The sequence below is a fragment of the Galeopterus variegatus genome, unplaced genomic scaffold, assembly GCF_000696425.1.
Source record: "Galeopterus variegatus unplaced genomic scaffold, G_variegatus-3.0.2 Scaffold6171, whole genome shotgun sequence".
Classification (NCBI taxonomy): Eukaryota; Metazoa; Chordata; class Mammalia; order Dermoptera; family Cynocephalidae; genus Galeopterus; species Galeopterus variegatus.
The window spans coordinates 92418-120153 of record NW_007732282.1 but is presented as its reverse complement, the minus strand read 5'-3'; the positions used below and the strand labels follow the sequence as shown (position 1 = coordinate 120153).

Here is a 27736-nt window from a genome sequence, read left to right as displayed (position 1 = left end):
TGACAAGCCGCAGGTACAAGCGGGCGCGGGGACACGGGGGCCCCGGGGCTGGCGAGGTGCGGGCCGCTCGGGCCGGCGGGGCGGGCACCCAGTGCGAGGGCTGGAGTTTGGGGCGCACCCCTGCGAGGCTCCGGAGGCCCGGTGCGGGCGCCCACCTCCCTTCCTCCCGCAGCGAGTCTGGAACTCGGGGTTCGGAGGGGAGTGGCGCCCCTGCAGGAGCCACACGCGCTGCGGGCCGGGTCCCTCGCCCCCCTAGCCCCCAGCAGAGACCCCTGGTGCACGCGTGTGCAGAGGCAGTAGGGGACCTACAGTGCGCTGTGTGACCACAGACAGATCACTCCCCTTGCTGTCTCCGCTTCCTCACCTCTACAACGGGCATCTTAACCACTTACAAAGTCCCCACTCTGGGTGCCACCCTGTGCCAGACATCTGGCACATTAACCTGATCTCCAGGACCAGGACCTGATTCCCTGGATCTCCTCTGAAGCCTCCCCTTTTTAGCAAGGCCCTGCATAGAGTAGGGTATCAATAAATATTCATCCCTTGTAAGACGCTGGCTATTGTGATTCTCTGACTTCGAGACAAGGAAAGCAAAGCTCAGAGAGGGCCGGCTCCTGCCCGAGGCCACGCAGCTCTGCTGGGGTTTGAACCCTGGTCTGAGTGCTCCAGGGCTGGTTCGTTCCTCCCTAACTGCTGCCTCTTCAGGGGCAATGGACAGGGGGCTTGGGGGGCGCCCAGGGCTGTGCACTGGAAGGTGTGAGGACAGAGCGCAGGGCTGGCCGGTGGGGGCTGGAGTCGAGAAGCTGAGGCAGCCCCGGGGCTGCCCCCAGCTGGGCTGCCAAGGGACTAGGGCAAGCGGGTGAGATGAGGAGGCCCGCTCGCCAAGGAGAGGAGATAATGGGGCTGCCCGTTTTAAATTTTAAATTTCTCCCAGACAGATGTCATTGGGGAAGGAACAGTTCGTGTTTGCAGCGGCAAGAGGGGGGTGGCAGGGGCGGGCCTTGGCAGGCCCTGGCTCTCAGGAGCTGCAGCCTGCTCATTCTTTCTGGAGTGACACTGCCAGGGCGTGGGGACCCAGCCCTCAACAGTTTGCAAAGCCCTTTCCCATTCATCTGCACTACCTCACTTCCTGAAGCAGTCTGGGGACTAGTCAGGGGTCACACTCCCACATCATAGAGCAGGGATCAGAGAGGTGGAGGAACATGCCCAAGTCAACAGCATGTTGGCAGGAGATCGAGGACCGAAACCTGGGTCTAACCCCAAGCCTTTCCATTGCCTCCCGGAGGTGGTCTATCCCCACTATTAGGTCAGGTCTCCACCTAAGCTGTCCCCAGATAACAGGTTCCCTCCTGTTGAGATCTGACTTTCTCCCCTTAGCAAGAGCAGTCTCAACTTCTGGACTTGTCCTCCAGGCCCATCCCCAGCCTGGCCCATCTCCCTTCCCATTAGCCCCCGCACAGGTACTGGCTGCTTGTCATTTGTTAACTGTGGGCCCCACACTAGGTTGTCTCATTTCCAGGTCTTTGCTGTCTCATTGTGTTGGCTTCTTCAGCCTCCCCAACACAGGCACACACACCCCTTCATCCAGCGACACCCCACATATACTCCAAAACCCAGCTCAAATGCTGCCGCCTCCTCCGGAAGCCTTCCCTGATGCCCGATGGCCATGTCTCTAAGTCCTGGCAGCATTTAGCCTGTGAACTCAGCTGCTTTATCTCACTGCTTTGTCCCTGAGCCCTGAGTCCCTCCATTAGGAGTCCCCTTTGGACACACGCTCCTTCTAGGTCCCCATCTCTGGGTCTCTCCTGGGCCCAGGCTCCATTCCTTCCAGGCAGCTCAGGTTGGGAGCTGAGGGCCGTTTGCTGAATTAAACTGCATGAAGCTTCAGCCAGGAGGAGCCTCAGGAGAGGAGCCAGCAAGCGCTTCTCTGTCTCAAGGGGGGGGGGTGGCTTCGGGGGGATCTGTTTGAAATGTGGCTTCAAAGCCTCCTGGGCCAAGCCCAGCCTCCCTCTGCTGCTCCCTGGGGGCACAGCTTCCAGCTGCCACCAGGCCAGAGTTCAGCTGCTCTGCCCCTGGCATCAGAAGCAGCAGCCAGGGGCTGTGCCTCCAGAAGCCTGGGCCAATACCAGACACCCCACTTACTTCTCCACCCTGTTTGGTGACCCAGCATATAGACAGGCTGTCCCCTAGGCCAGCCCCAGGCTTTTCTGAAGCTTCAGACAAGAGGCAAGGTCTTTCCTGTGCCCACCGTCAGAAGAGAGAGCCTCGACCTCCTGGTTCCCTCCGTGCCTGCTCTGCTCTGGCCAAGCCTTCTCTCCTTTCTTACTTCCAGTTTCCTCTTGGCCATTGACATGGAGTGGGGCTCTGGGTATCTTACTCCTTCTCTCTGGGGATAGCAATCCTGCTTCCTCCTCGGTTCACAAGGGCTGTCATAAGGGTCAAGAGAACTACTGGTGTGTTTTTCAAACTGCGAAGCACTGTGCACCCATGAGGATGGTTCTCAAAGCAGCCTGTCCCCTTTCATAGGCTGTCAGTGTCCTGATCTTCCCTCTGGCCAACAGGGAAAGCCATCTGAACATCCAGCTCCTACCAGAAGGACCTGGCTGAGGTTCTTTAACAGGGCACTTCCTCCAGGAGCGTCATACCAATGCCACACTCTGAGCACCAGTTGGTTTCATCCCCACATCTCTCATTTCTTAGTCACAACCGCCCTAGGAGGCTGGCGGCAGAGAAGTTAACCCATTTGACAGATGAGGAAACTGAGGGCTCTGGCATCTGGGCTGAGTGGTTCTCAGGGCACTCCCAACACCCACTGCCAATGAAGGATCTATGTCCAAGTGTTGCCGTTTCTGGGGACTGCCTTGGGTCTGCTCTGTCCCAGTCCTGTCCAGCCTCAGCATCTTGTTTACTGGGTGACCTTGGACAAGTTGCTGACTTTGACTTTCTCTCCCTCACAAGGAAGGTGGCTTTCCTGCCGTCGGGCAGGGGATGGTAGAGAAATGGAATTTGTCAGGAGTTTGGAGTTACTCAGATAAAAGGATCTAGAAATAGACATGGTTCTTCTAGTCCTGGAGGGTGGGGCAGGAAGTCACTCTGTAACTGTCTCCTTCTGTTGGGGGGGGGGCTTTGTTTCTGAGCAGTCCCCAAGTCACCCCACTTCTGGACCCCCACTCCTCCTCAGGGAGGTCAACATCTGACCCAACCCAGGCAGTATCTCTTGATGCTTTCAAAACTTCTAAAAGCATTCCAGAAAGAAAAAGTCAATCAATCTCTTTGGGAAGTTCTTCCTGATGTCTAACCTAAATCCCTGCTGCATTAAATTTACTCAATGTCTATTTATAGAGTCCCTACCTTTTGCTAGGAGATACAGCCTGAGGAAACAGTCTGTGCCGCGGGGATCTTGGAGTCTCATGCGGGAACAGACTCACAAGTCAGGTCTTACTGCAAACCATGATGGGTCCTCCAAGGAGAAAGATGTGTGCTTCTTTCTCCCCGTTCCCTGGGTTTGGGCTGAGGTCACTGTGGTAGGCTTGGGGTGGGAGGAGGAGAGTGAAATAGGGAGGAAGGGGCCCATAGGGGACTGCAAGGCAAGGACCGCGTGTCCTGCTGTCTTGGAGCCCCTCCTCCGCTGACCACTGTTTAGCCGGTGGTGCGGCTGTGACACAGAGAGGGCTTCCTGGAGGAGGTGAGGTTTAAGCTGAGAGTCAGGTGCAGCTGGAGAGATCCCTGGGGAGGGAACAGCATGTGCCTCGTCTGTACTTTTGGGGCCGGCAGGAGCTGAGCTGCGGGTGCCCTTGGCCGAAGGGACCAGCAGGACCTGCTCCTGAGGCCTTGGCAGCCCTGGAGGGGTCTAAGCAGACAATGTCCTGGTCTGCCTTGCTTTTAGGAGGTGTCCTTGGCTGCCATGTGGAGAGTGCGTTGGTGGGACTGGGAGGCAGCAAGGAGGTGGTCACAGTGATTTAGAGGGAGATGATGGGGCCCTGACCAAGGCAGGAGCTGGGGACTGGGGACAGAAGGCAAAGGGGGCTTAGAGGAGGTAGAGTTGACAGAGCTGGGTGACTGGCTGGATGTGGGGGATGAGGAGGGAGCCCAGAGAGATGTGAGCTTTGGAGTGGGCAGCTGGGGGGGGGTTGGTGCCATCACTGGGCTTGGACACTCAGGAGGGCTCAGGTTTGGGGTGGAGAGAGCCTTGTTTGGGCCTCAGTTCCACTGAGGCCCATGTGGGTCATCTGGGAGGTCAGGAGCTGTGTGTGTGTGTGTGTGTGTGTGTGTGTGTGTTTTGTGTGTGTGTGTGTTGTGTGTGTACGTGGAGGGTGGGCAAGACCCTTACAGGAAACATCTGGAGCCCCCCACCCCCAACAATGGACCAGAACTGAGTGCTCCCTGGGGAGTGAGAAAGCTTGGGGTGCTTGGAACTTCCAGGGAGGGCAGACCCCAGCAGCTCCCTGTGTGCCCTCTTTGTCCCACTGGACACCTTTAACCCATGCACCTGGGACCCTCCCAGTGGCCCGCAGCTCCAGATGCCCCTCCACATGGGTTCCATTTAAGAGGCCCCAGTGGGACAGGGTCTCTTGCTCAGAACTTATCGAACAAGCCTGCAGACCCTGACCCTCCTCCTGTCTCTGGGACCCCAGAATTGTGAGCAGAACCACCAGCCTCTCACCCCAGGGGGCCTCCTGGACCCCTACCCCCACCAGACCCAGGGACTCAGAGTTCAGCCCAAGTTCAGAACTGTCTGCCCAGTGGGAGGAGCAGAGGTGGGCACCGGGGAGGAGGAACCCCCCAGGGGCTCTGGGCAGGGGCAGGCTCTGGGCTGCACACCCTCCCTGCTGACCCCATGAGCCCACCACGCACGAGGCTCTGTGAGAGCCCATGACGCACCTTGGTTTTCCGACTTCAAAGCCCTACAGCATGTGTGTCTCCATCACGATGAGCAGTTGTCCTGCCTTCGGCTGGGGTGCTCCTAGGAGAGGAGGGTGGGGGGCCGGAAGTGGTTCCCACCTGGATCTAACCTTGCCTGGCCTCCCCCTGGAGGGAGACTTTCTTCCTCCTACTATCATCCAAGCGGTGTGGTCCCAGTCCACCCAGGGGAGCACCGTGAGCAGCTCCCGCAGGAAGAGCGGAGTGTGCCGCCGGGCAGGACTGCCTGACAGAGCACCTTGGCATTGACTCCCCTCCTCCTGAGCCCTCTTTCTCCTCCAGATCCCCACAGCCGCGTCTGGAGGCTGAACACTCAGAGGAGGTAGCCTGGACAGATGTCACGTCCAATTGGGGCACCTCTGGGGCTTCCTGCCTCCCTACCAGCTCAGGCCCCTCTTGTCCTCTCTTTGGCCTGGGTTTCCTGGACCCTGGGCTGGCACTGGGAGTCATACAGGGAACGAAGCCACATCCTCCAGCAGGGAGCTCACACAGGGAGGTAGTGGCAGAAGGTAGGGGCCTCGAACCCGGCTTCTCTCATGCCCACGGCCTGGAATGCCTTGTTCTTGGCAGTTGTGGGCTCTGCGTGCACCCTCCCCACCCTGCACACCCCAGGGTGCGCACCCCGCTCTGCCATGGCCAAGGGCTGATTAGTAAGCTCCAGTGCTGGGGCTCACTCAGCCAAGCTGTTCGCAGCCCAAAACCCCCCTTATTATCTCGGCAGATTTCTTTGCGAGGCACGTAAACGAGAGCCTATAAAAGCGAACAGTACTTCATCTTTAAGGTGATCTCTGAAGACTAATTCTCCTCTGCTGAGTGCCCTGTTTCATCTCCAAGCTTCTTGTCCCCCTGCCTCCAGGGGACCCCCTGCTGCTTCCTCAAGCCCCTCCCCTCCTCTGTGCCCTCTGCCTTCCTACCAGGGAGGGGTGTGGGTGGCAGGAGGGTGCCCGATAGGGCTGGGGTGCTGGAGACCCACAGGGGAGCTGACTGACCTCTCTGCCAAGCCAGCCCCAGCCTTGCCAGCTGGGGGACCTTAATGCTACACAGTCTGATGCCGCCACTCTGAGCTGCTCCAGGCAAGGTGTGTCCCGATGGGTTCCAGGAAGGGGAATGACAGAGATTGACTTGCTGACACAGCCGTACTTTAGGTAGAGGAAGGGACACTGCAGGACAGCTCAGCAAGCAGCCCTGGCGTAGATGCAAGTCCGGAGTCACCCAGCCCTAGATTCAGATGCTGGCTTCTCTGCTTATCCCCTGTGTGACTTTGGGCAACAGTCTTCTGCTCTCTGAGCCTCAGTTTTCCTATCTGCGAAATGGATGCAACCATAGCACCCACTGCATGGGTTGCCTGGAGATCTCATTGGTGGAAACATGTACGTGCCCAAGGAATGGTGGCAGTATTGGGGGGCCCAGCTGTGTAAGCTGCCGACCCGCAGGCAGCTGGGAGCTTGGGATGGCCCTGAAGTTGCGTTCATCATGAGCCACACCATTCGGAGTGGGCACAGGTCAGGGGCAGCCCTGCTCAGGGTTCAGGGCTCAGCAGGGAGGTCAGGAGCCTCTGACCTGCTGGGCACTGAAGGCCCCAGGAACGCCTCCACCTCCTCCTGTGCCAGCTGGAGACACGACCTGGTCCATGTGCTCTTCCTTCCTCTGTCCTGTTACTGTCCATCAATTCAGCAACCAGCCAACAGGATTGCTCTGTGCCAGGCAGGGAGCAGGTCCCCACCGTTGGGGGGGCTCATGGTCCAGGGCGGGTTTCCTGGACTTGGGGTTCACCAGCCCCGGAATCCCCAGAAATTTTGTCCACAGATTTCTCCAGATTCCCAGAGGGATTAGTGCCCCAAAGAAGTTATGAGTCACAGTCCATGGGACACAGACAGGGCAGGGGCTGGGTCTGATTCATCCACGGATACCTCCTCAGGGACTGGCCCAGAGCCTGGCTCATGGGGAGACCCAGTGAATGTTGAATGGATGTTTGAATGACTGAATGAATAACGTCAAAGGTGGTGACTATCTGTCCGTCATGGGTGGGCACAGAGGAAGAGCCCCTCCAAGCTGCGGGGAGGAGAGAGGAGACAGTCAAGGAAGGCTTTCTGGAGGAAGAGACGACCAGCCGAGCCCGAAGGAAGAGGACCAGTTAGTCCAGGGAAGCAGGGGACGGGGGGCTCCGCCAAGGGAGCAGCCTGAGCAGAGCCGGTGGGGAACTGTCATGCGTCCGAGTCGGGCTGGAGTAGATCGTCTCGATGAGGGGAGCCAGCGTGGATGGGTCCCCCAAGAGGTCTGGGTAGGTGCGGAGCACTGAGTCCCGGCAGCATCATGACTGCAGGGGAGGCCAAGGAACGCTGTCCCTCCTCTTGACAACAGAACAGATCCGTTCCTGGGGGGTCTGCCTGCCCACCTGCACCCCACCCCGACCCCAACCCCCTCGGGAGCCAAGTAAGAATCAGGAGTTATTTGCAGCATTTGAACTTACGGAAAAGAAGCTGTGTGCTCTGCCGTGTTTTCTCAGTAAGCCGCGGTGATGTCAGAGGATCGCTCGCTGTCCCACGTATCACTGAGAAAGCAAGCAAGCTGTCAGTGACAGTTGTGAGACATCCCTCGATGTTGGGGAGGTTAAAATGTGAGAAAAAGGCGAGGTGCATCCCAGCATCAGCGACACCCAGAAATAACACTTGGGGTGGGGAAAAACCCTCCTCCAGATGCTCCGTGCACATCGATCATGAGATAATAAAAGCTACTAATATTTATTGCACAGCGTGTCAGGCGCGGCTCCAGTGCTTTAATGTACTAACTCACTTCAAGATGCATCTTGAATTCAGAAAATGTGGGGAAAATGTGTGAGTTGAGGAAATTCAGTGAGGAAGGTAGGAGGCTTGGGGCCCAATCTGAGCTCTGCTTCTAATTTGCTGTGTGATTCTGAGCAAGCCCCTTGCCCTCTTTTGGCCTCAGTTTCCCCATGTGTGAAATGCTCAGTGGCTGCGAGTGATTCAGTCCCGTGAATCGGGGCCTCCAAGCATTTGCTGCTACATCACAGCACCTCCTTGCTCTGGCTTCCTTTGTGGTTTGGCTCCCACTATGACGGCCCAGCCCCAGACGCAGTGTTTACCACACCTGTCCTGCCTCCGTCCCTTCCCTGTTTTGAGATACTGTCTGCTCTGGAGTCACAGCCACCCGCTGTCTGAGCCCTCGCCTTGTCAGAGGGAGGCAGGCCCCTTCTCCAGGTGGCCTTAGAGCAACTCTGCCCCACTGTTTGGTGTTTGTCCTGCCAGGGGCCTTCTCCATGAAGTGGGAGAGGAAAGGGGGAGAGGAGGTGTTCAGGTGGCCCTGGTGTGCGTAGCTGGAGAACAGCCAGAGCAAACCAGAGGCCGTGGGACCCATGGGACATGGGGGCTCCAGGTTGGAGGGGACCTCCAGTGACAGGTGCTCACTACTGCAGAACACTTGTTTCCCTGTGACAGCATGACCACCTTTAGCATCATCACTGTCACCATGACAGTTCCCTCTTCCTGAGTCCACATGGCGGGTACCCATGTGTAAGAGATGGGTGACATTATGCCCCATGTTAGAGGTGAGGAAACTGAGGCTCAGAGAGGTGAGGTCACACTGTAAGCAATGGCAGTGCAGGGACCTGAGCCTGGGCCTGTCAGGCTGTAGAGTGAGAGACATCACCTCCAGCGCTGACTGTGCCAGGGCAGGGGCTCCATGGGGGGCCCCGTGGCTGCACACACGAGTGGCTGAGGGTCACTGCGCCTGCACTGGGCAGGATGGGGCAGCGGGAGGGAAGGCTCTCCTTCAGTCTCCCCATCTCTCTGCCTCAGTTTCCCTGCTGCATCCTCTCCATCTCTGTCCCCCTGCGTCTCCCTGCATCTCTTCTGTGTCTCTCCCCTCTGGGACCCTGTCCCCTCTCTGACTCCGTTCCCCGAGACCCCAGGTATCCATCCCCTCAGGTCCTCTGAGCCTTGTTCGGGCCTCACAAAGTCTCCCTGGGCAGAGCTGGCGGCCTGGGTCCACCTCTAATGCCTGTCCTCCTTTCTCTGTTCGTCCATCTGTCTGTCTCCATGGCCGTGTGTCTGGGCTGCCTGTAGCGACCAAGCTGCAGCTACGTACTGTGCACTGTGCTGCTGTCCCTGGCTGTGCTGCTGGCTGTGGCTGTCACCGGCGCCGTGCTCTTCCTGAACCATGCCCGTGCACCAGGCACTGCGCCCCCACCTGTCGTCAGCACTGGGCCTGCCGGCGCCAACAGTGCCCTGGTCACCGTGGAGCGGGCCGACAGCTCACGCCTCAGCATCCTCATCGACCCGCGCTGCCCCGACCTTGCTGATGGCTTCGCTCGCCTGGAGGGTGCCCAGGCCTCAGTGCTGCGGGCGCTGACCGAGCACCAGGCCCAGCCGCGGCCGGCGGGTGAGCGGGAGCAGGAGCTGCTGGACACGCTGGCTGAGCAGCTGCCCCGGCTGCTGGCCCGGGCCTCAGAGCTGCAGGCAGAGTGCGTGGGGCTGCGCAAGGGGCACAGTGCCCTGGGCCAGGGGCTCAGCACCCTGCAGAGCGAGCAGGGCCGCCTCATCCAGGTAAGGGCTGGGGTCTGCGCCGCAGAGGCTTGGTGGAGGTGGGGGTTGCTGCCACCACGTGCCGGCCCTGTGCCAGGTGCCTGATATCCACGGCTTCACTTAATCCCTAAGTGCCCAGGACTGGGGGCTACTGCTCTTCCCATCTACACATGAGCCAGTGAGGCTCAGAGAGGTGAAGTCTCTCATCCAAGGCCGCACAGCTACTGGGAGCCAGGACTCAAACTCAGTTTCTCTCCTGCACACTCTCCTGGTGACCCTATGGCATCCAACGGTCAGGTCAAATCCAGGGCTCCAGGGACTTCCCAAGTGCTTCACGATGCAGGAGAGGTAGGGCATTGCCCCCATCATTAGCCAATAGAGACTCAAAGAAGGACTGTGACTTGCTCAAGGTCCTGTGGCTGGTGAGTGCCAGCAGGCCAGTTGAGGGAGTCCAACCAGACACTCAGCCTGTCCCAAAGCCCCTCCACGCTCCCCACCCCCGTCTCAGGCCAAGCCAGGTTCCAGCCAGCGCTGGGTGGGGCTGGGTGAAGAGCTCCTCTCCTTGGCTCCGAGACCAGGCCTGTAGCACCAGAAAGAAGTTTCTCCTTCATTGGATCAGGGACTTAAGGTCATCTCATCTGCCTCCATTTTCCAGAACAGAAAATTGAGGCCCAGAAGGGGGTGGTGATTTGTCCTGGATACTGTGGCCAGATCCAACCCCCTAGTGCCCTGCCCGGCCTCCAGCCATGTGCTGGGCACATGTGACTCAGATCCTTAGCGGCTAGGAGCCAAGCCCCTGCCTCTACCAGCAGCCCCAGCCCCTTCCACCCACCCCATGTCCAGACACCTGGGATGACCAGGCATCTGGTCACCCAACAGCTCATGAGCAATGGGCCTTTTCCCTCCATCTGAAGGCTGCAGCTGGAGAAATTACAGTCCTCATCGCCCTGTCTGGGTGACTGACGGGAAGGCAGCTTCCCCCACCCAGGGTGGAGGGTAGAGGGGGATGTTTAGCTGGCCTTCCCGCTGCCCCTCCATCTGCGGCTTCCCTAGGCCTCATCGGAAGGGCTCGGGAAGCCCTCCAGACTCTTGGGTGATCTGGGCCACCCCATTGCTCAGCCCATGGTCAGCTCAGGCCTGGCCCACGAGTGCTCCCCCTCAGAGCTGGGAGGAGGATTTGAGAGGAAGGGTCTCAAAGTCGCCCCACTCACTCCACAACCTACGCAGAGGCGTAGAGCTGTTCCTGCAAGACCGATAACTTTTCTGGGGCCCAGGAGTGCCACGGCTCACCTGACATATTTAGTTCTCAGAAAATGTTTGATTTGACTCATTACCCACTGACTCCAGGTCATCCCCACGCCCGTGTGTCTTTCCGTGTCATTCCGAGGCAGGCAGCCATCGCTCCTAACTCCACTCCAAATCCCCACAGCTGTCCCATCCGAACAACCCGGCGTTTGTCATCTCAAACCTGTGCCCACGGGCACCCTGGGTTGGAATCACTGGGTGCTTGTTAAAAGGCAGGTGCCTGGACTCCATCCCCCACCTCTGGACCCCACTGGGGGGTGTGTGTGAGAATCTGCAGTTGAACAAGCGCCCCGGGTGATTGTCACGTACAGGATCGCCTGAGGCCTGCTGGCCCAGGCTGAGCTGAGCGGTTCTGCCTGAGGGTTTGAGTCGGCAGTGCTGGGATCCAGTCCAGGCTCCACCTGTACAGCTGTGGGACCTCGGGCAGGTCATATCCTCTCTCTGGGCTGGGTCTCCTCACTGTAAAATGCGGCTGACACAGTTCATGCCGAGGGGATGCTGGAGCTTTTGGCATCTGGCTGTGGAGATACTTCCCATCTGCCCCAACAGCATCTCCCTGTTATTATGGTGCAAATTGTTTGTGAACTAGGATTTAAACCTATGGGGGGCCACCACTGAAAATCTCTTTTACAATATGAATGCTGGGCCCACGCCGTGTGTTAACAAGCACTTTGCGGCCCAGCAACTGCAGGAGGCGAGTCCATTTATTACCCCATTCTACAGAGCGGCAGACTGAGGCTCAGAGTGGCGAAGTGCCCAGCTGAAGCTTGGTCACACAACTAAGAAGGTCCGGAAACAGAAACTGGGATTTCACAGCCTCTGAAAGCTGCCAAGTCCTCCCCGATGCATCTGTGCTGCTCAGCAAGCAGGGACCGACTTCCCCATTAATTCGGGGCATGTTTATATGTACATTTTCAACTTTAATCATTTGCTGGTTTAAACTGAGGTCTTTCCTGCCCGTTAGCAAAAGGGAGGGGGCTGAGCCTGAGTTTCTCTAGTGTGTCGCCGCATTGACTCAGAGGGATGGGCTGTGATTTAACCAAGTGACGTTTGCTCCCACGGTCCTCCCCATCCCCCCGGGCTGCCTGCATCCTTCTTAGACGGAGCCTGTCTACAGCACCCTGCGGTGGGGCCCAGGGCACTCCCTGCCCACCTTGCTCCCCCCTGCCCAGGCCGCAGCCCTGCCTGAATCACCTGCTCAGCAGAGGTGAAGCTGACAGGGACTAAAAGCTTTGCAGGGCCCCTGCCTCCGGACGAGCGGAGAATCAGATTTTGTAAAGTGTCGGCGCTGTATATTTCTATATTTTCCTTCCTCGAATGGGCTATTATCTGGCAAATGACAGGTTCGGTGTGTGAAGACCCAGCTGGCTCCACACTCGTTTGCTGGCTGGCGGCAGTCTGCCCGTGACGGGCCTCCCCCTCCATGTGGTCCTCATCCCCCTGGAGCTCGGGTGGGGAGGTGACAGACCCCAGACCCTCAGGCAGCGGACACAGCCGTGAGGCCCCAGGAGCCGCGCTGCACTTGCTGAGCTCCCAGCCCCTGGACTGTGATGGAGGAAAGGTGGGAGTCGTAGAATAGGTGACACTGGCGAGCACGTGCCCAGCGCGGGCTGTCAAGAATCCCCTCCAGCGGAAGCACAGCTCTCACCACCCTGCTTTTCAGAGGAAACAAACTGGAGGGGTCCCATCGCTCTTCCAGGGTCATGCAGCTAGCGAGTGGGGGAGGGGATTGGAGTCAGAACCCAGACAATCGAATTGTCCAAACCACTGCCCCCCCTCACACTCACCCCCATCCCCAACCTGGATCCCCTTCCTGAGAGCCAGCCCTGGGCAAGTGGCCTGAGTCTTGGTCCCCAGGTCGTCGTTCACTTTCAGGGACCTCTCCTCCTGGGCCTCAGTTTCCCCACTTGTAACAGGGAGATGACAACCTCAAGTCCTACTTCGCAGCACGTGGGGCGCCTGGTGAGGTCATGGGCATCAGAGAGCCACAGAAACCCAAAGTGACGTTCGCGTGGGGCTTGCGGGTATACTTGTTCCTGGGCCCAGCCTGCAGCCCAGGGATCTGCACAAAGGCCCCCATGACCTCTCTGAGCCTCAGGACACCCCTCTGTTTGTCACTGTCACATGCAGATCAGCCACCCCTTCCTTGGCAACTTTGCTTGGGGATCAGAAAAGCCTGGAAGGTGCCGTGCAAATTCGGTGTATCGGGTATGCCATGCTGGGTGCTTCCCATGTGTGGTCACCTGTCCCCACGGCAATGTGGCCAGGGAGGTGGTGTTAGCCCCACTTCCAGATGAGGAGACAGGGCTCAGTTTGGGCACGCACCCACAGCCATGTAACTGGCACATGGATGAGCCGGGTGCAACCCAGGTCTGCCTGACGCCGGGGCTGCCTCTACCTGCACAGACGTCCTCCTCAGCTTCCCTCTCACCTAGGCTGACCATACAGAAATGGCCAAAGAACAAAGCCTGGGACAGCAGGGGCAGCAGATGCCTGCTGGAGCCACCCTGTCCCCTCCCACCTGAGTTCCGGTCCCTTTAGCCCTTGAGGTCCCAGACCAGCAGTCTCTGACAGACCACCTGGGACAGGGACCGTGGGGCCAGAGCAGGGTGGGGGCTGCCATCAAGCCAAGAGCCCACCCCTGTCTCAGGGGAGGGCCCATCCAGCAGGTGACATGTTGTGTGTCCCCCGGGCTTACCTTCTGTGCTCAACAGCTTCTCTCCGAGAGCCAAGGCCACATGGCTCACCTGGTGAACTCCGTCAGCGACGTCCTGGATGCCCTGCAGAGGGACCGGGGGCTGGGCCGGCCCCGCGTCAAGGCTGATCTTCAGAGGGCCCCCTCCAGGGGATCCCGGCCCCGGGGCTGCCCCAGTGGTGAGTGGGAGAAGGGGCCACCTTCCTCCGGTAACTTGGTGCCCAGTCCTGGGGAGCAGGGAGAGCTTGGCTGAGGATTGCCCTGCAACAAGCCACCCAGCACCCAGCCTGCTGCCACCGCGGCCTAGGCAGGCTCTGTCCCTCCATCCTCCCCCACCACCCCTCACCTCTGATCAGAAACACCGCTGCTGTGACCGAGGACTTCCTGCAGGCCAGGCGGCTCGGAGCACCCAGCTGCCCCCTCCCGTGGGCCCCTCTCTCAGCCCATTTTCCAGATGAAGAAAATGAGGTTCAGAGAAGGTGATTCACCCAGACTCACCTGGGAGTGGCAGAGCCAAGATCCGACTCCACGGCCGGTGCTCTTGACCCCACATGAACCCACATGACACTGCCAGGCGGACAGACCAATCAGAGACAGACAGGGGCAGCTCCAGACAGAGGGGGTGGGCAGGAACACAGGGCCTGGCCACTGCCACCCTGATGAGCCTCCCCTGTCTCAGGCTCTCGGCCCCGAGACTGTCTGGACGTCCTCCTGAGCGGACAGCAGGACGACGGCGTTTACTCAGTCTTCCCCACCCACTACCCCGCAGGCTTCCAGGTCTACTGCGACATGCGCACCGATGGCGGTGGCTGGACGGTGAGTCTCCCGCGCCACGCGGACAGAGAGGCAGGCCCCTGGGGGGCCAGGAGGCCACATACCTGAAGCTGGGTGAGCAGCCTCTCACCTGCCTTGGATTGGGCCTGCCCTGGGGACCCTCTGCCTTGGCCTGACACGGGGAGGGGGAATTGGCGAGCTGCCCCTGGCTGGGGGGCAGATGCCAGTCAGGGCCACCATGTGCTCCCTGCACTCTGAGCCCCCGAGCCGTGGTCCTCCAGGGGTGCTGGGCCAGTCAGCGTTGGGTGCTGGGATGGAGCGCGCCTCGGGCACCTGCTGCTGATGTGAGTCCAGGGCTGATGCGTGTGGGCGCCTGACCTGTTGAGTTCTTCAACATGTGGTTCCAGTGCAGGGGAAAGGGGGAGCCCGACGGCGTCCTGGCGAGGGGCGGGGGATCCCTGTGCCTCCTGGTTCCTGCCTGGGTGGGAAATGAGAGCAATGAAATGTGCCAACCTCCAGAGGGCAGGGGCAGGACAGCTGTAGGCGCCCCCTGAAATTCTCCGGGGCTGGGAGCGGGGGGCAGTGGTGGGGCAGACGGGCCAGCTGGAAGCCCCTTCCAGAGCAGGTCGCACACTGTCTGCACAGGCCCAGGGAGGACGGATTCTAGGCTCACGGTCCCGCCTCTGATGTCTTCAGTGGTCTCGGTGGCAACTGCCTGACTCTGCCTCTATAGGGGAAACAGTCGCAGACAAAACGAAAAGGCAGGGGCTGGCTGCGTGCCAATAACACTTTACTTGTAGACACCGAAATTTGAATTTCATAGTTTTCGTGTATTCTTCCTCAAATATTATTCAAAGGATATTTTTAAAACTCCTCTTTTGACTTTTTTTTTTTTTTTTTAACCATTTAAGAAGTTCAAAGCATTCTTGGCTCACATGCTGTGCAAAAACAGACAGCAGGTAGGAACTGCCCCACGTGCTGGGGTTTGCTGACCCCGGCAGAGCTGGGGAGTGCAGTGGGCAATGAGCTTGCGGCCCCCTCCCGCAGTGGTGGGCTTCGGACCCTCTCATGAGGCTCAGGCTTAGGGTCTGGCCTCAGCAGGGCTATTATGGGCCATTGGGTGATTTTGTGCATATTTAAAAAATGCACATCCCTTTCTTTGTGTATTCTGGGGTGCTGGGCTTGGTGAGGGGAACAGAGGAGAGCCTTGCCCCGGGGCTGGGTGCCCTTGAGCAGTGAACAACCTGCACCACTGTCCCTGGAGGCCTGCGTGCCACCCTGAAAGCTGCTCAGCCCCCCTGAGTTGGCTATAGTAGGGACACCCAGTGACAATGACCGGTAGAACTAGCTCTTTCAGGTTTCTCAGCTTCACATTTAATTTCAACCAGACAGACACTTTGAGCACCGGCTGTACCCTGGATACTGGGGACGTACAGAGGTGGGAAGCTCCTAGCCGAAGCCTCCCGAGGAGCTCAGAGTCTGTGGAGCTGGGGGTGGAAGAAGCCCCCGTAGCAGAGGTGGAGGAGGCTCTGTACAAGCTTCTAGAGAAGGGGCATTTCTGATGAGTCTGGAAGGATGGGTAGGATTTCTGGGTGTGTTCAGGAAAGAGGTTATTTCAGGAGGAGGGAGCAAGTTAACCAGGCTCCAGGAGCCAGAAAGCACGTGGTATGGGCTGTGTGGCACAGGAAGAGATGAAGCGAGGCTGGTCAGCACCCCAAGCTGCGGGGTCTGGGACAGGCACTGGGGAGCTATTGAGGGTGTTGGAGAGAGGAAGGATGGGATAAGAGCTGTGCTTCAGGAGCCATCACCTGATTGTGCGCGTCCTTGGGCAGAGTGGGAAGAGAGAAGGGGAGGAGGCGTTTCACGCATTTGGTTGACAGGCCTGTGATGCAGTCCCTCTGTCAGAGATGGGGACAGTCTGGAGGCTACATGCTTGGGCCCCATCATCCGCAGACAGAACCAGATGTGACTCTCAATCCTGCTGTGTGATCTTGGGCAAGTTACTTAAGTTCTCTGAGCCTCAATTTCCTCAGCTGTGGAATGGGGACACTCACCTGTCACTCAGAGTTCTTAAATGCAAGTAATGGAAAGTAGCTGACTTAAGCAGAAAAGGAATGCACCTGAGAGAGACTGGGAGGCCGGAGAAACCAGCTCAGGGCCACCCAGCCAGGAACAGAGACCCCCTGACCAGGACAGGGCTTGGCCTGGTGAGGACCCCAGTGCTGCCACCAAATGCTGGACACAGCTAGACACAGCTAAATGGATACCTCCAACCAAGATCCGTGTGGGCCTGGGGCACAGGCTCGGTTTGGAGGTGAGTCCTTCTGTCCCTGCTTCATGGCTTCCCCAGCTGTAGACTGGAAGTCACACATGCTTCTGACTGTTGGGGCCTGTACATGCCTATGATCTGCCCTGCAAGTAGCTGGCATTTTTAGCAGCTATGGTAGCAATCGTCTGTGCCTCCCCTAAACCTCAGAAGACGGGGAAGGACAGACCAAAAGACAGATGTCCACATTCTACTTCCTGGGGCCAGCCTAGGCTTCTGTTCCCAGATGCTTGCAGCGCATTTTGCACGAAATCTGCTAGCTGTTCAGTCACTATTCCTGACAATGAGCCACACCCAGGGCACAGCATTGGCAACCCCACCATGACCAAGATGTGTATGACCCGGCCTCCTCAAGCTCCCCACCAAGAGCGAGTCCAGGGGGGTCCAGAGAACAGGAATGGGGACCTGAGGCTGTGGGAGGAGCAAGTCCGCTGCTCCCAGGGGTGCTCGGGTAGCAGCTTCTTTGGTCTCCGACTTTGGACTTGGAGCACTAGGGGAGGCCGGCAGGAGCCATCAATTTCTCACCAAGGAACTTGATGTGGGCTATTTTTGGTGATTGATGTCCAGGCCAACAAAGGTCGGGGAGGAGTTTAAGATCAGATTAAACAAGTGACCAAAGAGCAGAGGAGAGAGGGAGCCTCTCATGGGATGAAAGGGTCAGGGCCACCCAGGTCAGTTTTGAAAGGGGCCAGCCGTCCCCAGCAGCGTCCAGGCACGCGGGGCCCGAGAGGCGGGCGGGGAGGGTGACGTGAGCCTGCAGGGCAGAGCCTGCCGCGTCAGGAGCCAGCACAGAGCAGACGAGAATCCCCCAAGGACCCCAAAGACAGACATATCTCTAAACCTGTCTTCAGGCTCGGGAGGAGAGCTTTTAAATGGACTGGATCCATGTCTGGGGGTTAAAAGCTCTTTTGTTTTCCTAACTTCAAGTACGTCTGAGTTATGGCGTTTGCCTCTGGGAACCCCTTGGCGGGCAGATCAGCGAGAATGTGCCAGCCAGACCCAGAAATCAGAGTTAAGGGTTAGGACAGGCTTAATGAAAGACCGAGATGCCAGAGCAGGCCATGCATCTTCCTCTCGCGTGGACTGGAAGCCAATCTCCCGGGAAGTCAATCAGGATTTGGGCTGGGAGGCGGGTAGTTCCCGTGGCCCCGGCTTCAGGGGTGATTAGAGAGGACTCAGTGAGGGACGCCAGCCCGATCGGGCCTGGCACTCAGACACCTGGATCCGGGCTCTGGAGGAGAGGCCGTTCTCGTCCAAGAAATGCTTGCGTGGCCAATAAACGTTAATATCCATTTGGGCTTCCATCAAAAGCAATCTTTTCCCAGGTACCTCCAGACATCTGTCAGGATCACCTCCCTGCCACACAGAATCTCTCGGAAGCTCAATTGTTGTTTGGAAGGGAGCTGGCCGCCCCCCCTCCAGACCCTGGTACCATCCATCCTCATTAGGCTCCATGTCCAGAGTGCCAGGCCTCGAGTGCCAACATTGATGGTCTTGCCTGGAGGCCAGGGTGCCTGGAGCAGTCCCCCCAGAGACTCCCCAACCGGGGCCTGCTTCCCAGACAGACTGGAGTGGGCAAGGATGGGCCCAGCAGCCCTGCCCACCTAAGGGCACTTCACAGTTTATATGCCCACCTGGCATCACTCGGCTGCCCCTTCAATCCCAGGAGACCAGCAGGCCAGCCTCAGAGAGGGCAAGAGATTTGCCTAAGGCCACCCAGCAAGTGAGCGGCCTGGCCAGGGCAGCAGCCAGGCCTCCTGAGGTCCAGCCAGTGCACGTCAGTGGAGTTAACTGTCACACGGGGGCCCTCACTTATGCTCGTGTTCAAACACTGAGCACCAACTGTGTGCCAGGCACAGGGGGTAAGAAGGACCGGAGAGCTCCAGCCTGGTGGGGGGATGGACAAGTCAGCAGATGAGGGCAGCCAAGGTGAGGGGCCGGGAGGTGGCACGGCTTGTTTTGGGACCATGGTGGCTCCGTGCTGCTGACATATCTGACCCCTGGCCGTGTGAGACTGGCAGGGCACATCCCTCCTCGGAGCGTTCCCTTCCTTGTCTGGCCAGTGGGACGGGCCCCGTGCCCTGTGCCACCTCTTTGCAGGGCTGGGGAACAGATTGGCCAGAGCCTGTTGTAGGTTTTGGGTGGTTGGAAGGAGGGTGTCTGCTTGGCATCAGCATAAGGGTCCTCCCTGCCACACTGCCTCTGCCTGGTGCAGCGCTGCCACCAGGGCCTAATTGCCAAACCCTTTGGCTGAGGTCATACGCATCAGGTCCGGTTCAGTAACTCCTACAGCAGGGACTGGGAATAAAATCAGTTGGGCTCCGCATCCCCCGACACGGTGAGCACGAAGTGGCCCACACCTGGTTCTGCAGGGCGACCGTTTTCCTGCGTGCGGGGTCAGCCGGTTCCGATGTGCCTCTAATTGGCTCTGCTGCGCTGCGAGAGAAACCCTCCCTTCCGTGCCGTCTGCATCTCCTCCCCACCTGAGCACTCCAGGCAGGAGGAAAATCCTGCCCTCACATGGAGAACATCAAAGGCAGTGGGATCAGGCTCAGGGAGAGAAGAAAAGCTCCCGGGGCCTCCCCAGCCGGGCTGGGGGAGGTCAGGCAGCAGGACTGGGGAATCCGCTAGATGATGGGACATTGGCTCCTTCTTGCAGAGGCTGCAGCTGTGGCCAGCCCTCCCCATCCTGGAGGCTGTGGCAGCAGGGGACCCACTGTGGCCTCAGTGGCCACTGTGTCTCCACGATGCTGCCTGGCCGCCACACTGCTCTGGGGAGGGGTCCTCGGAGCCCCCACACCTTAATAATGACCGAGATGACAGGGGACAACAACCTCTTGCTCCCTTGGCCAGTCTGCATGGAGAAAGCTTGCTTCCACCCGGAGAAGTTTGGATTTTTCAAACTTTCGATGTAAACCAGNGGGAAGTCAATCAGGATTTGGGCTGGGAGGCGGGTAGTTCCCGTGGCCCCGGCTTCAGGGGTGATTAGAGAGGACTCAGTGAGGGACGCCAGCCCGATCGGGCCTGGCACTCAGACACCTGGATCCGGGCTCTGGAGGAGAGGCCGTTCTCGTCCAAGAAATGCTTGCGTGGCCAATAAACGTTAATATCCATTTGGGCTTCCATCAAAAGCAATCTTTTCCCAGGTACCTCCAGACATCTGTCAGGATCACCTCCCTGCCACACAGAATCTCTCGGAAGCTCAATTGTTGTTTGGAAGGGAGCTGGCCGCCCCCCCTCCAGACCCTGGTACCATCCATCCTCATTAGGCTCCATGTCCAGAGTGCCAGGCCTCGAGTGCCAACATTGATGGTCTTGCCTGGAGGCCAGGGTGCCTGGAGCAGTCCCCCCAGAGACTCCCCAACCGGGGCCTGCTTCCCAGACAGACTGGAGTGGGCAAGGATGGGCCCAGCAGCCCTGCCCACCTAAGGGCACTTCACAGTTTATATGCCCACCTGGCATCACTCGGCTGCCCCTTCAATCCCAGGAGACCAGCAGGCCAGCCTCAGAGAGGGCAAGAGATTTGCCTAAGGCCACCCAGCAAGTGAGCGGCCTGGCCAGGGCAGCAGCCAGGCCTCCTGAGGTCCAGCCAGTGCACGTCAGTGGAGTTAACTGTCACACGGGGGCCCTCACTTATGCTCGTGTTCAAACACTGAGCACCAACTGTGTGCCAGGCACAGGGGGTAAGAAGGACCGGAGAGCTCCAGCCTGGTGGGGGGATGGACAAGTCAGCAGATGAGGGCAGCCAAGGTGAGGGGCCGGGAGGTGGCACGGCTTGTTTTGGGACCATGGTGGCTCCGTGCTGCTGACATATCTGACCCCTGGCCGTGTGAGACTGGCAGGGCACATCCCTCCTCGGAGCGTTCCCTTCCTTGTCTGGCCAGTGGGACGGGCCCCGTGCCCTGTGCCACCTCTTTGCAGGGCTGGGGAACAGATTGGCCAGAGCCTGTTGTAGGTTTTGGGTGGTTGGAAGGAGGGTGTCTGCTTGGCATCAGCATAAGGGTCCTCCCTGCCACACTGCCTCTGCCTGGTGCAGCGCTGCCACCAGGGCCTAATTGCCAAACCCTTTGGCTGAGGTCATACGCATCAGGTCCGGTTCAGTAACTCCTACAGCAGGGACTGGGAATAAAATCAGTTGGGCTCCGCATCCCCCGACACGGTGAGCACGAAGTGGCCCACACCTGGTTCTGCAGGGCGACCGTTTTCCTGCGTGCGGGGTCAGCCGGTTCCGATGTGCCTCTAATTGGCTCTGCTGCGCTGCGAGAGAAACCCTCCCTTCCGTGCCGTCTGCATCTCCTCCCCACCTGAGCACTCCAGGCAGGAGGAAAATCCTGCCCTCACATGGAGAACATCAAAGGCAGTGGGATCAGGCTCAGGGAGAGAAGAAAAGCTCCCGGGGCCTCCCCAGCCGGGCTGGGGGAGGTCAGGCAGCAGGACTGGGGAATCCGCTAGATGATGGGACATTGGCTCCTTCTTGCAGAGGCTGCAGCTGTGGCCAGCCCTCCCCATCCTGGAGGCTGTGGCAGCAGGGGACCCACTGTGGCCTCAGTGGCCACTGTGTCTCCACGATGCTGCCTGGCCGCCACACTGCTCTGGGGAGGGGTCCTCGGAGCCCCCACACCTTAATAATGACCGAGATGACAGGGGACAACAACCTCTTGCTCCCTTGGCCAGTCTGCATGGAGAAAGCTTGCTTCCACCCGGAGAAGTTTGGATTTTTCAAACTTTCGATGTAAACCAGTTAAGGCACGTGAAATGCTCAGCCCAGTGCCTGATGTGGCTCAGATTGGATAAATGGCAACTCTGAACAGTGTTTTGCCAGGCACCGGCAGGCGCTGGCTGCCAAGCCTGGGAAGTGTGGCAGGGCGCCATAAGGCACGTGAAATGCTCAGCCCAGTGCCTGATGTGGCTCAGATTGGATAAATGGCAACTCTGAGCAGTGTTTTGCCAGGCACCGGCAGGCGCTGGCTGCCAAGCCTGGGAAGTGTGGCAGGGCGCCAGGCCCGGGGGTACCATTTTCAGTCAACAACGAGTGGGCCCGACTTCCTCCTCCTGGGCTCGGCAGCTGGTTTGGGGGGGGGGTGACGTTGGCGAGACTGTGTGCTGCCCGGTTTACACATGTACTTCTTTGCACCTTTCTCACGGCCCTGCAGGGATGATGAAGGGGCTTACAGAGAGGGAGACTGAGGCTCGGAAAGGTTCTGTGACTTATCTGAGGTCACACAGCCTGTGAGAGACAGGGCCAGGATTGGAACCCAGCTCCACCTTGTTCTGGAACCTGTGCTCTTGCCAGCAAGCCTGGGGATCTCCCTGGGGGCACTGTCCAGAGCTATCCAGAAGGGATTTAAGGACAGACAGCCTCCCAGGAATGCAGGCAGAGCCTCCCTAGGGGCTGCCTTTGAAGGGCTGCATTCACTCACACGTCCAAGTTCTTTGTTCTTTAAAAACAAGAATGTGCCTCTGCTACCGCCTCCTGCCTCCCCTCCCAGAATCTCCTGCTCAGGAGGCCTGGGAGGCTGGTGGACGCTGCAGCAACACGGCCAGCATGATCCTGCCTGTAACTGGTTTCTGCAGCAGCTTCATCATGGTCGAGGAAAAAATCCCAGACACTGCCTCCTGGGGACCCTTCCAAGGCAGCAGGGATCATCCCCCTTCTCTCATAGTGTTTGGGCCCACCCATTCCCCCTCCCTTGGGTCTCAGTTCCTCTGACCACCTGGCAAGTCCCTGCAGTTCATCCAAGCGTATGCTCCTCCAGGAAGCCCTCCCAGACTACCACCTCCACCTTCCCCCATAGATGGGCTCACTCCTCTGAGCTCCCATCAAGCCTTGTAGCAACAATGATTGTTATCATTATTGAATGCTGTGTACCAGCACATTTACTTCTCATTAAAACCTTGTGGGCTGAGGCTGTTATAATCCTCACTTTACAGATGAGGAAACTGAGGCATGGGAATTGGAGGAAGGTGCCAGGTTGGGAGCTGCTCTGCCCTGTGACTTTAGGCTTATGCAGCTGTCTGTCCTGGGGCCGTGAACTTTCTGAGGGCCAGAGTCACCCCTGTGAGCCAAGCACACACATGGGGCCTCGGCAGCAGCCCTTGCTTTGTAGGAGAGAAGCCAAGACTCGGGAAGTCACAGCCTATTGGCCAGAGTCTGGTTAGGACTGTGGTGTCCTAGGTGGCAGCCCAGGTGGGCTCACCGCCTGGAGGGATCAGTATCCACCTGCCAAGCCACGGGGCACTGTGTATTTTCGCAGCTGTCCCCCTCCTCTGGCCTTCTCAGTCCTGAGGCTTTGGGCTGGACACAGGTCATGCACCTCTCCAAGCCTTCTCGGTCTTCTCATCTGCCAAATAGGGCTGTGGCGGGGAGGGCTGTGCCCATACTCTAAGACACTGGCCTGGTGCTGGGGTGGCCACAGAGCCCGGCTTGGTGCTGAGGATGCCAGCTCCATGGTCTTGGCACCTGGGCAAACAAGGAGCAGGTTGGACAGGGTCCATTCACAGAGGTGGCCCTGGCTGAGATGGGGCCTTCAAGCATGAGTTTGAGGAAGCCCCGTAGTATCTCTGCGTCCCTTGGCCGCTAGGGCCTGTGACAAACCCAGGACAGTCAGCTGTGGCTGCTCTCCCCCTTCCACCGCCCAGTTCAGCGGCTCCTTCCTTTGAATCCGCTCAGCACCATCTGCAGGACCATGTGGCCGAACCCTCCTTTGGCAGGGCCCCCTAAGCAGCACTTCCAAGATGCGCCAGGCGGCTTTTGAGAATCCGCACCAAGAAAACACGCTCTGTCTTCCCACTCGTGGCACCTGCTCGGGAGGCCGCGGCGGTGGCCAGGCTTTCTACATCAATTGCTTTCCAGCCGGAACCCGAGAGAGATGCCCCAGGAGCTAGACCAACTCAGATTCGAGCTTCAAAATGAATCAGTAATTATTTTGTTTCCTTGTCTTTTGTTTCCCACCCCTTTCTGTCTAAGCGGGGAGTCATGTTTGGGGGGTGGACACCACGATCCTCCTTTCCAGCTGATCCTTGCTCTGTAATTAAGGCCTCTCTGCGTGGCGACGTCCAGCATCGGTGAAGTCCAGCTGGTTTCCAGAAATACGAGGCCACAGCTGCCGTTCGCCCTGGACCTCAGAGTCAGACAAAACACACCCACACGCCTGGCAACCTGGGAGAACCCATCTGACGATCTGGGGCCACCCGCGGCACTTGGAACTTGTCAGGCCACGTGGTGCTGTGATCGGCTCCAGGGCGAGGACAGGGCTTCCAAGTCGGGGATCCTAGCACTCGGTGTGTGGCACACTCCGTCACTTGGTGTTTAAGCCCAGGAATAAGGACAGCCCAGGGCCCCACAACACCAACAGCGGCGTTTCTCAGACTGTGGGCCTGATCCACTGGCAGATGGCAAAATCGGCGTCATGGGCTGTGAACAACATTGTTTTTTAAATGAAATAGAGGGGAATCGAATAGAACACAGTAGAAAATATTAGAACACATCCTTTTTAATAAGGGAAAGCATCATTTCAGGAAGCTTTCATTTCAGATAATTGTGTGTGTATGTGGGGGGGGAGAGAGAGAGAGAGACAGAACGTAAATTGCATTTCTCGGAGCCATGGTCAGAATGTCTAAAAGTAACTTCTCCAAAGCCGTGTCATAGATGTGTCTTGGTTCCTCAAGTGCAGGTCACAATTAACCACTCAAGTTTTAGTGCCCATGGTGGCACATAGAAGCCGTGGTTTCTAAGCTGGTGCAGTTTGGGACTGTCAGACAGGAATGTGGGACATAGTCCCTCAGTGCCCTTTCCTGGGTGGGAGAGGAAGGCAGCAGGCCCAGGTGGACCCGGGAATGTGCTCGCCCCAGTGGATCTGCACCCAGGTGGAGCCCCCAGGGGCCGGGGGTCATGGCTGTGGCTGGCACCCAGCCCAGGGCAGTGGGAAGGAGGGAGCGGGGGCTGTGGGCTCAGAAGTCGGCTGTCGGCACGAGCCTGGTAAGGAGGCACGGCCCAGGTTTCAGACGCCTGCTCAGTGGCAAACATTGGCCATGGTGCCAGCATGGAGGGCAGGCCGTCTTAAGGCTGAGGGCAGGAAGTGGGGGTCAGCCCTCTGGGATTTGGCGACTACGTGCACTCAGGGGAAGGACTCGGTCCCCAGCAGTGGCAGTGATCTGCTCTCAGCAGCACCCAGGCTCGACTGTGCTGCCATTTGTCCCTTCAGCTGGGACCCAGGGGCATGAGCTCCCTGACCTGGAGCCCTCCTGCTGTGTCCCCCAGAGTCAGGTCAGGGCAGGGGTCTGGGCATGGCCCATGAATTATGACTGTGCTGCCATTTGTCCCTTCAGCTGGGACCCAGGGGCATGAGCTCCCTGACCTGGATCCCTCCTGCTGTGTCCCCCAGAGTCAGGTCAGGGCAGGGGTCTGGGCATGGCCCATGAATTACGGCATGGGATCACGGCATCCTAGGGGTGGGAGCGAGGGGGCGGATGGGCCGGCTGCCCTCGCAGCTCGGGTGGGAGGCAGAGCCTGGGGGAGGCTCGTGGAGGCTCAGGCTGGGACTGCCAGGGCTTCTACGCTCATTCTGGAAAGATCCATGTTGACTGCGAGCCTTTCCAGAGGGCCCCGCCTGCTGCCTTGGCTGGGCAGGCCCTTACTTCCCACACACCCCTCGCCCCCGGGCTCCCTGCTCGGGTTTGGGCTTTCCAGTTTCCAGAGGTCATGCCTGGCCCTTGCCCGGAAGCCTGGTCCCCAACTTCCTACTTCACAACAGTTGTGACAGGAAAGGAACCTGGTAACTGTGGTGGCGGGAATAAGACCCGCCCTGTGCATTTAGTCCTCGCTGGGGTCCAGGAGGCCGGGCTTGTCGTGAGCAAGCAAAGTGAGGATCAGAGGGGAGGAGTGACTGACCCAGGCCACGCAGTGGCCAAACACGGGCCAGGACCCTGCCCCTTCTCTGGGGCCACCTGGAGTCCCTCCCAGAAGCTGGCTCTGCTGGGCAGACCTGCTCTCTCCCCACCTTCGATCTGTACTCCTGCCTCCCCAGGTGGGAGGTCCCCTGAGCACAGTTCCTCTGCCCTGAGGGCAGGCCCTGACCTCATGCCCCCTGACTCAGTTTCCCCAGCTGGTGTCTGGCACAGAGATGCTCAATAGAACATTTGCAGGAATGAAAGAGGCTTGACTGGGAGGAGATGTGCAGGGCTGCAGTCTGGAGGGGAGAGCAGGCTGTGGCCTGGGGGTACTGAGGAAGAGGGGACGAGAAGCGCCCAGGCTAGGTCTGCATCTGTTTGTCCTCCAGCTGGCACTTGCTGGGCTCCTATTCGGTGCCAGGCCCCCTGAGCGTATCCTCAGTGGGTTGTCCTCGTCTATAAGAAAAGTGCCATATGGTTCTCCATTTTACAGGTGAGGAAACCGAGGCCCAGGGAGGTGGGGTAACGTGCCAGGGCGATCTGTGGCAGTACCGGGCTCCAGACCCAGACCCATGATCTCTGGGCTCCCCAGATGGCACAGAGCCTCCTTCAGGCCTGGGCCCTGGGCAGGCCTCCAGTGCGAGCCGCCATCCCGGGGGCTCCCAGCCCTGCGGGGGACCTCCAGCTCCCCTCCTCCCACGGAACAGGCTGGGGCTGCTGCTGGCGTCTCGGGGGAGTGCCGGAGCTTCTGCAGGATTAGGCCTCTCAAAGGGCGCGTGCTCAGGGTCCCAATCTGCAGCCGTCAATGCCTCGCCAGCGCCTCTCAGGCTCCCAGCCCTGCGGGGGACCTCCAGCTCCCCTCCTCCCACGGAACAGGCTGGGGCTGCTGCTGGCGTCTCGGGGGAGCGCCGGAGCTTCTGCAGGATTAGGCCTTTCAAAGGGCGCGTGCTCAGGGTCCCAATCTGCAGCCGTCAATGCCTCGCCAGCGCCTCTCAGATCTCCCTGAGCCCGATCGAATTTCCTTCCACCCAAGCTGCACACTCCGAGGACTTTCACGTTCGGGGCTGGGCCGGGTTGGAGGTCATGGAGCAAGAAAAGAGAAGTGTCATCCCCCCCCAGTGCCCTGATGTCAGAGCTGCCCAAACGCCCCAATGGCCGGCCGCATCCTGGTGGGCTGGGAGCACCGGGCAGATGCCCCGCCAGCAGGTGACCCCGGTCAGGCTGGTCGCTGGGCAGTTCCGAGCCACTGAAATCAGGCGGGTGCTGGCGCCGCGGCCAGATGTCTGCCACATCAGACGCTGACACGGCAGGGGCAGGCGCGGCTCGGGGAACTGTCGCGGCGAATGAGCAGGAAAAGGCTTGTTAGACAGAAAGACGGCCGCGGGGAGGGCGGGGACCGCGGGAACAGGATTGTCAGCGGATCTTGTAAATACTCGAGGCAGCTCTGGCTGGACCAGCGCGGTGCTTATTTCAAAGCAATTTAACCGATGGGATTCCCGACTCCCAAATCAAGAATGTTATTAAAATGAAGAACAGAGTTGGGGCGGCCGTCGTTGCAGCCAAGTCACACTGCAGCCGGCTGTGGATTCCTTGTCCTCCCAGACCAGGGGCTTGCACAGCGGTGCCCCAGCCCCACCCGTCCCTGCCAGGCTTCTGTCGGGGAGGGAGCTTGCTGAGACGGGGCTCGGGCTGTTCCTGGTCTTCAACGCTCGAGAACAGGTTTTTGTCCAGTTCTCTTAGGACATGGAAAAAGGTATCAGGACCTCACCCAGTGGTGAGGAAACTGAGGCCCCGAGCAAGGATGGGACCAGCTGAGCCTCCAAAGTGAGGCGGCAGAGGTGAGCCTGAAAGCTGGTTTCCTCCAGCCCACCCAGTCCACCAAGATTCCGGCTGGAGGGGCCATGTCACAGGGCTGTGGCTGGTCAATCAATCCACCTCGGGCTGCCACGAGGCTCCTGAGCCCTGCTCTGTTGAGGAAAATAGGAGGCCCTGCCCTCCCTGAGTGGCAGGGCAGGAGCAGAGTGTGGGGCGCCTATGGGGCAGGGTGGGCACGCGTGGGGGGCCGGGGGTCCTGGGGTGGTTGGCACCAAGGCTCCACCCTCACCTTGCCTTTGCAGGTGTTTCAGCGCCGGGAGGACGGCTCGGTGAACTTCTTCCGGGGCTGGGACGCGTACCGGGACGGCTTCGGCAAGCTCACGGGGGAGCACTGGCTAGGTGAGCACCACAGACCCACCCCTGTGCATTGCAGACACTGCTGGGCCCCGGTCCCCCCCCCCCCAAGGGGGG

At 59.2% G+C, this 27736-nt stretch overlaps 1 protein-coding gene across 1 annotated transcript in view; it reads left to right on the top strand.

Moving 5' to 3' along the window:
- The first annotated feature begins 8476 nt into the window (after positions 1–8476).
- The window catches only part of FIBCD1 (fibrinogen C domain containing 1), a 25722-nt gene continuing 6462 nt past the window's right edge, over positions 8477–27736 (top strand). The window contains exons 1-5 of the mRNA XM_008590512.1: positions 8477–8509; positions 9003–9482; positions 13481–13640; positions 14141–14277; positions 27568–27664. Coding sequence (XP_008588734.1) covers positions 8477–8509; positions 9003–9482; positions 13481–13640; positions 14141–14277; positions 27568–27664 — 907 coding nt within the window. The remainder of the gene's footprint in view (positions 8510–9002; positions 9483–13480; positions 13641–14140; positions 14278–27567; positions 27665–27736) is intronic.